Source organism: Castanea sativa, chromosome 1, assembly GCF_040712315.1.
Source record: "Castanea sativa cultivar Marrone di Chiusa Pesio chromosome 1, ASM4071231v1".
Lineage (NCBI taxonomy): Eukaryota > Viridiplantae > Streptophyta > Magnoliopsida > Fagales > Fagaceae > Castanea > Castanea sativa.
Genome location: NC_134013.1, coordinates 33186019 through 33194698, shown reverse-complemented (window position 1 = coordinate 33194698; position 8680 = coordinate 33186019). Strand labels below are relative to the sequence as shown.

General features: G+C 35.1%; 1 protein-coding gene across 3 annotated transcripts; it reads left to right on the top strand.

Moving 5' to 3' along the window:
• The first annotated feature begins 3466 nt into the window (after nt 1-3466).
• On the top strand, nt 3467-7817 carry LOC142608410 (uncharacterized). 3 transcript variants are annotated; one of them, XM_075780192.1, is made up of 7 exons: nt 3467-3877; nt 3970-4175; nt 4288-4359; nt 4553-6496; nt 6596-6731; nt 6849-7237; nt 7335-7817. In XM_075780192.1, the coding sequence occupies exons 1-7, from the start codon at nt 3619-3621 to the stop codon at nt 7575-7577; spliced, it is 3249 nt and encodes a 1082-aa protein (XP_075636307.1). In that variant the 5' UTR covers nt 3467-3618; the 3' UTR covers nt 7578-7817. The 3 variants fall into 3 exon arrangements, with proteins under 3 accessions (XP_075636307.1, XP_075636301.1, XP_075636315.1); XM_075780186.1 differs by having other exon boundaries at nt 4553-6514; XM_075780200.1 differs by lacking the exon at nt 4288-4359 and having other exon boundaries at nt 4553-6514.
• The last annotated feature ends 863 nt before the right edge of the window (nt 7818-8680 follow it).

Genomic DNA, 8680 nt, shown 5'->3' with positions numbered 1-8680 from the left:
GTCTCCATCACCTAAATGTTTCTTTTTTTAATAGTACTTTTTATTTTTTTTATTTCCGAAATTTATGAAAAAAAAAAAAAAAAAGTCAAAACAACGTCGTTTTGACTCACTTAACAGTAATAAGTAACTGAGATTTAATAAAATACTGAATTGACAACAATTGAAAGTTAGAAAATTGAAATGACAAAATTAAAAGTTAGGGTACTGAAATAACAAAACTGAAAATTAAAGGATCAGTTTAGAATTTTTGCGCTATATTTATGTTCTTAATTTGTTTTATTATTAAATAAAGGAAGGAAAATTTTATTTCTCTCAAACTTTGCCCAAATATTAAAATCCTTCTTCATAGCAAGCGATCCACCTGTCCAAGCATCGAAAACGTGTCGCCGAGCTGCATGTAACCGAAAATTTGTATCTCAACAACTGTAAACTATGGCTAAAGTGGTTGCTGGAATCCACACACCACCATTGCAACTAACTAAGATTGTTCAAGACTCATTTCACTCTTCAATGTATCATTTTCTTAGCTTTGTTTTATTTTTATGTAGTTTATAAATATGGTGTCTTTTACGTGTTTGATAAAAGCCCAAGATGAGAAAGAATTAAAATAATGAAATTTTTATGTGTTGTTTTATTTTTATCTAGTTTATAGATATTAAAAATAAAACTTTTATGAGTCTATGGTGTGAATTGTTAGAACCCAATCCATACCCCTGCCTACTTTTTGTTTTTGGGTTTATTAAATGACCTTTTGTTTCTTTGGTCTTAAAACAGAGCACAAGTTCTAAATGAACCTTAAGTCCAAAATGTAAAAATAGTTCAATTTTTTTTCCTTAAAGTTTATAGTTTATACACACACACACACCATTCTAACCATTTTTTTTTTAATTATCCTTTTGATTTAAGTTTCCTTAGAAATGTGTTTCGTGATGTTTTTAATCATAGATATTAGAGCCGATGAAGAACTACAAGATGTTGAAAATTAGCTTGGAATGGTGGTGCACAGTGAAGAGGAAGCATATAAATTGTACAATGATTATACTATACGAATTGGGTTTAGTGTTCGAAAAGAAAAACTCAAATATGCAAAAAAATGGTGTAAGACAACGAGAGTATGTGTGTTCAAAAGAAGGATTTCCACGAGATGGTGACCATTTGGATGATAAGAAATTCAAAAGATTACAAACTAGGACTCGTTGTGAAACTAGTATCCGGTTTACAGTGACAAATGGTGAGTGGAAAGTTACTCATTTCAATCCTAATCATAATCATGAGCTTGCAAAGCCTAAAGAAAGACCGTTTTTAAGGTTGAATTGAAAAATAATTGATGCTTAGTTAGGTGTAATAAGAACTTTCAAAGAAGCATACATAAGAACAGTAAGTACATATTCCTATTTAGTCGAGGAAGCTGGAGGATTTGAAAATGTTAGGTTTATAAAACGATATAGCTGTAATGTGGTGAACAAGCAGAAGTTAATCAATGTTGAGGCTAGAGATGCTCAAAGTTTAATAAACCATTTTAACCAAAAGCTAGCAGAAGATCCTATGTTTTTTTACGCAATTTAAGTTGATCAAGAAAATCAAATGACACAGAGAGAAATCCTCATTTTTTGTACCATTGCTTTCTGCCCCAAACTGTGACCACATACCCAGCACACCAAGGTCACAACCGATCTCCAAAATAGATTTTCATACATTATTAAATAGAGAAGGGAGGAAAAACACCTCACCTAATAATCTCGCATGGGGTGAGACATTATACCCCGAAGTGGGCTTTAAAGAGGACATCAAAGATTTAAGTGGGGGAAATTGTGATGCTTCAGAATGATATTAAATTAGTAGTGTGTGTTAAGTTCCATATTAAGCGTACACTAGTTTGAACTAGGCTTTATAAACAGATATAAAGAGACTCAATTATAATTAGACAAGTCCTTTTAGGTATACAGCAAACGTGACTAACATTTTTCCTTGGGCTGGAAATGTTTTAGACCTCTTTTGTTCCATATAAATGGGGCTCAAATGTCACCCCTAAGTTTAGTAACAAATTCAAATAACCTTTTTTTTTAAAGGAAAATTCAAATAAGTAGACGGTGTAGTACTCTAATTTTCCAAATCTTTGGTGTGTTATAATTATTTCAATAGTATTTTGATATACGCCATTGTAAAACTCGTATTATCTATCTATATATATATATATATATATATAATTGAAATATAATTCTTTTAGTATCAACTTTTCTATACTTCCAAATTAAACCATAAAGTTTTAAAAAATAAAAATTAAACCCTAATTTTATTTTAGTGATCAACTTGAGTAACAAATTAAACCATATAGTTTAAAAAGATACAAATTAAACCCTAATTTTATTTTAGTGTGAAATTATTTGTGGCCTATTGAGTGAAACAGTAATCTTAAAAAAAAATTCAAGAGAGAGAGAGAGAGAGAGAGTGTGTGTATTCTTGACAACTGCAATAACTTGTTTAACCTTCGCTTTAAGGTCTCATGCCAGCGTTAGCCCATCAAACACTGTCATTAATAAAGTTTTCTTTTTCTTTTTCTTTTTTAGAGAAAATTAATATGATTTAAGTTTGTGTGTTTTGATGAGAAAGTCCATCACAAGTCACAACACTCTTGTTTTGAGTTGTAGTGGGTGTCGATGTTTTTTTTTTTTTTTTTTTACATATGGTGGGTTAACACATCATCTTGTCATGAAAAATGTCTTGAGACTTTGTTATGCTTGTAAAATAACTTATTTTTGTCCAATAAAAATAGAGGTCTTCTATAGGCATAACAAAATCTCACATAAAGTGAGGTCACTGAGGTGCGCCAACCCACCATAGGTCTGAAGAAAATGAATAATGTTGCCTCTGCAACATATTTCCCAAAAAAATTTAGGTGGCAAGTTTTTTTTAATAATTTTTTTATAAGATATATGAAAAACTATTAACAGATCTTATTTTGGTTTACTACTCAAATTTTTTTTTCAACTAATAATAGCTAGCAACCTTAGGTTTATTATAAATTTGTTATGAAAATATTGTAAATATTGCATATCTAAAATTTTTTCCCCATTAATAATAGCTAGCAATCTTAGATTTGTTATAAATTTGTTGTGAAAATATTGTAAATGTCACATATTTGAAAAAGAATTATTATGAACCTAAATTTTCTTACACATATTTGTAATTAAGGGACCAAATTTCAAAATTTAACCATGGCAATACTTGAGAGGGAGAGACCAAAATTCAACTGATCCTATATTAAAAAAAGAAAAAAGAAAAAGAAAAAAAAAGAAGAAGAGGCAATTTAAAGCAAATTGCAAATAAGAAAAGAAAAGCCGTTAAAGTATATTACAACGGTCACCTTTTCAAATATTCGAAATCGAAACCCTCCAAAACCTTTCCAATCTCTCCATTTCCTCAAGTATAAATTGTATTACTTTAGAACAACTGTAAAATCCTCTCTCTCTCTCTCTGAAATCCTCAGGAATGGAAACTCCATTTCAATCCTAACCCTCTTTGAAGCATAAAACCCAGAAAACACACAAATTATTCAAACCCCAATTTCTTTCTCTCTCTCTCACCCAAGAAAGAAAAGAAAAAGGCCAAAACCCCACCATGGCTGACAAGAAAGAACAAGAAATGAAAATCCCAGTTTTCACAGTCTTAAAAAACGGTGCCATCCTCAAGAACATTTTCATTGTCAACACACCTCCATCACCAACCTCCGTTTCCCAAGATTACGAAGAAACCTTAGTTGTTGGACGACACCCAGATTGCAATATCACCTTAACTCACCCCAGCATCAGCCGATTCCACCTCCAATTCCATTCAAACCCTTCAATCCAGCACCTTTCTCTCATTGACTTATCTTCAGGTATATAATTATAAGTCTCTATCTTTGTTTCTTTCTTTTATTTTGAGTATTGGGTTTTTGATTCTTCATGGGTTTCCTGGCCTTTGTTGCAGTGCATGGGACTTGGGTTTCAGATAAGAAGGTGGAGCCAGGTGTGCGCGTGGAGCTCAAGGAGGGTGACACTGTGAGGGTTGGTGGCTCCAGCAGAGTCTATAGGCTGCATTGGATTCCTTTGAGCTGCGCGTATGATTCTGAAATCCCATTTGTGCCACCGGCATTTGAAGACAAAGAAGACGACAATGCCGAGGAAATTTATCAGGTAAGGCAGCTCTTTGCTTTTACCAGCAACAAATTTACAATACCCACAAGTTGTTTGTAAAATTGTTCTTGATTTTTTTTCCCTTTTTTTTTAATTATTGGGGATGTTTTAGGATGTTAAATCTTTGTCTATTGAAGAGAGAGATTCATTGGTAGTGGAAGGAAAAGAGGAAAATGAATATCAGGTGAGATTAGATTGCAGATTGTTGATTTTTTTTCTTTTCTTTTTGATAGCTGTATGTTACAACGATGGGGGAATGAGGGATTTGAACCCTGGTTCTCCTTATTGAGCTACAAGGCTCTTGGCCAGATTTTTTTTCTTGTAAAATGAAGTTGATTTTCCTTTTATCTTTGAATGTTCTTTTTTGGTTTTTACAGGATGAGAATTCTTTGTCAGTTGAAAATAGAAAAAATGAATCACAAGATTTAAGTTTGGTGGAGCTAGAGTCTTTATGTTTTAACGAGAAGTTGGAACTTATTGTGAAGAAAGAAATACCATCAGCACCTCCATTGCCTGGAAACATGGTATTTGATGAGATGGAAGGAGATGAGAGCTCATCAAGAATTGATCATGAACTGAAGGAAATCTTTGGCCTTTGGTCTGGGCCCTTGGAACCTAGAGCTGAATTGGTGAACTTGTCTTTTCCTGTTGGGGAAGAAGTTATATCAGAGAATGAAAATCGACAGTTGGAGAAAGAAAGTATGAGCTCAAAACCTCATTCCGTCATGGAAGTGTTGTCTGAAAGAGATGCGCCTGAGAGCCCCTTAATAAGTTCAGAGCAGGAATTTGAGCTTTCAGTAAATAGAGGTTCTCCAATTTATGTTCACAACCAAGATATAATGCATTCTGTGGCCGAAGTACCTAAAGAAACTGAGAACATCTCATTGGGAAAAGGCCATAGCTATTGGTCTGGACCTCTAATGATGGAGAACTTGTCTTTGCTGGTTGAGGAAATTCCTGTAGTGACTAATGATCAACAAGTCAATGAAGAAAACCAGACCCCACAGTCTATCTTGGCTTTGCAATCACCATCTAATGGAGGAGTGGAAGAAAATGGCACAACGGAACAAGAAATGAACATGCTGGTGAGCCTGGAGTATGCATCTTCTGATGAAGAGGGCAATCCACAAGCTGAATTACTTGAAGAAACCAAAAACCATAGTGTATCAAGGAAGGGCCATGAAGTGATGGAAATCTCGGGCCTTTATTCTGTACCCATTGCAATAGAATCTGCTGATTCATCTTTTTTTGCTGGGGAAATTCTTGTAACAGTTCTCTCAGAGTTTACAGAAAACAAAGAAAGCCAGAGTCCACAATCTGTTGTTAATGCAGCAGGACTATCTGAAGTAAAAATATCAGAAAGATCCCCATTACAATCAGAAGAAAAATTGAATTCACGTAGCATTTGGTCAAGAAGAGGTAAAGCTGCTAGTGTTCCTCTGATTCGAACAGGTCAGAGTAGGAGTGAGATCATCATGGCTGGTATTGATGCTGAAGTTGGAACACATGATCAGGAGAATACAGAAAATAAATCAATTTCAAAGGCTCTTTTCACTGGTTTAGATGAGGAAGAAGAAATCTTTACCCCGAATAAGGAGAATTTCACCCCAAACACTCTTTTAGTGAAGTGCTTGAAAAAGAACAGTAGGGTAGAAGAAATTAAGCACTCAAAGGCTCTTTTCACTGCTTCAGATGAGGAAGAAGAAATCTTTACCCCGAATAAGGAGAATTTCACCCCAAACACTCTTCTAGTGAAGTCCTTGAAAAAGAACAGTAGGGTAGAAGAAATTAAGCACTCAAAGGCTCTTTTCACTGGTTCAGATGAGGAAGAAGAAATCTTTACCCCGAATAAGGAGAATTTCACCCCAAACACTCTTCTAGTGAAGTCCTTGAAAAAGAACAGTAGGGTAGAAGAAATTAAGCACTCAAAGGCTCTTTTCACTGGTTCAGATGAGGAGGAAGAAATCTTTACTCCAGATAAGGAGAACTTCAGCCCAAACACTCTTCCGGTTAAGTCCTTGAAAAAGAAGGTTACGGTAGAAGAAACTAAGCACTCTAAGTCATGCAGATCGTCCTTGTCAAAGGTTACTCTCAGCCCCAGTATCTATCCAAAAGAAGACATGACTGCCTCTTTATCAGCTAGACCAACCTCAAGAAATCGAGTTAGGTTGGAACAAGGGATAAAGAGGAGATCAGATAGGGTTCCCTTTCAATCTCTACTAGGGAAGTCAACAGGCAAAAGCAGATCAGAGGCTTCAGTCCCTGACACTGCAATGGGAAGCTGCAATTCTGTCACCAGTACTCAAACAATGGTGAAGAAGGTCACTAACATCTCTTCTGTAAGTTGTTTAAAATTAAATGTTAAATCTGTTTAATAATTTACTCCCATGGTATTAAGTTGCTCTTTACATCATTTGCAGAATAACTCCAATGGAGAGGCTGGGAGAAACTGGAATATGGTAGTGGACACTGCTACTCTTCTGAACAAGGAGTCAAGGAAGACATTACATCTTTTGCAGGGTCTTAAGGGAACTCATTTGATCATCCCAAGAATGGGTAACTAAATTATTTATGCAGTTCTCTTATAGCATTTCTAGTCTGATTTAAATTTCACGATCTCATATTTACTCAACTAGTTCTTCTTCCTACAATTGATGATTTTTTTTTAATCAGTCTTAAGGGAATTGGATTGTCTGAAGCGACGTGGTAGTCTGTTCAGAAAAAGAACAGAGGCTTCTTTGGTATTGGAATGGATTGAAGAATGTATGGTGAAAACAAAGTGTTGGATTCATGTGCAGAACTCAATTGAGGAGGCAAGGGCAATTGCTCCTACCCCTCCTGCTACTCCTCAATCTTGTTTTGGCCAGGGCACTATGGGGTTTTCTTGCGGGAAACCAAGCTCGATGCCATTTTCAAGCCATTGGAATTTAACAGAAATTGTTTCACCAACAGAAGACGACCACATCCTTGACTGTGCTCTTTTATACAGGAAAATGAAGAATGATGGACGTCTTGTCCTTCTCAGTGATGATGTTACACTGAAAATCAAAGCCATGGCAGAGGTACTATCTCTGCTAATATAATGCCCTCCCTCCCCTAGCTTTCCTTCCTTTTGCACTATATGAACTCTGGACTTACATTTTCTGTTTGTTTTTGCAGGGTTTGATCTGTGAGACAGCACAGGAATTCCGTGAGAGTCTGGTGAACCCCTTCTCTGACAGGTTCTTGTGGGCTGATAGCTCTCCCAGAGGGCTTACATGGTCTTACAAAGACGATATAGTTTTAAGGGAGCAGTATTATCGCTGCCCCTTCAAGAAGTCAGCCAAAGGAGAAACTGCAAAGGGTTTGAAGCTCATTCTGCATCATAATTCTCATTATGGGCAGATTTATTCAGTCAGATAAACAATTCAGTCTGTATTTTTTTTCTTTGTTTCCTTTTTGGGATGATTCAGCCTGTATTGCAGTAGCGGCTGGTACCTATAATATTCTTTGAATTAAATGATTACAGAAATGGAGCTCTTTAGGTCAATTTGTGACCTGGAATTATTGTTTTTCTGCTGCTACCTATAATATTCTTTGCACTAAATGATTATAAAAATGGAGCTCTTTAGGTCAATTTGTGACCTGGGATAATTGTTTTTCTGCTGGTGTCTACAAACATTGCTACTGACTTTGACTATAATATTCTGGGACCAGATGTTATGTACTTCATCACTTGTCCAAGTGATGAAGTAACATAACATCTGAGTAAATGTATGACCAATTTTTTTAATTTTTTTTTTATAGTAAATGTATGACAACTTAGGCTTGAAGCATGGTTTTTGAATTATGCATACAATGGTATTGGTATTAGTTTGTCTTCTATTGGCCGAAATCAAGGAATTTGGGCTAGTCACATCATTATTTTTGGAGCCTTCTAAGGAAGTATTCACATAATATTCTCCAAGAATCACTCCTTTGTATAATTGATTTTGAAGTTTAAATTTTCAGTGTTTAGAGACTATGTTGAGGTAATCATATGATAGGCTATACAGATTTTCTTCCACTATTTCGTTTTCTTTCATCTTCAACATATATAATTACATTTTTGGATTATTCACTTAAGGAACCTCTATAAGAAACCAAAGTAAGAAAATAGGATATGAATGACATTTTTTAAAGGCTCCTCTTTTCTGGCTAGACTTGAAGGTTCTTGGGGAACAAAGCGAATGGGGGTAACTAGGAAATCATATGAAAAAATGATAAGTTGGTCAACCTTAACACATCTGACATTGGATCATTTAACAAGTCATGCCAATCTCTATCATGGAATGGATATTCTATAAGCATTTGGCATCTATCTAGTATGATACGTACATCTTACAATGTAATGATACTCTAAATTTCAACCTATTCTGGCAGCCTGAGGTGCAGCTTCCAGAGTTGCTCGTGCAGTTTGTAATTTTCTTCTTTGCTTTGTCTTGATGAACAAACAAATGGCCTTGGAATATACAATAGAGAAGCTA

Excerpts from the sequence above, each read along its gene's own strand:
- LOC142608410 (XM_075780186.1), top strand. The coding sequence starts at position 3,619 with ATGGCTGACAAGAAAGAACAAGAAATGAAAATCCCAGTTTTCACAGTC. Across the intron at positions 4,176-4,287 it reads ATGCCGAGGAAATTTATCAG|GATGTTAAATCTTTGTCTAT; the intron begins GTAAGGCAGCTC and ends GGGATGTTTTAG. Across the intron at positions 7,238-7,334 it reads AAATCAAAGCCATGGCAGAG|GGTTTGATCTGTGAGACAGC; the intron begins GTACTATCTCTG and ends TTGTTTTTGCAG.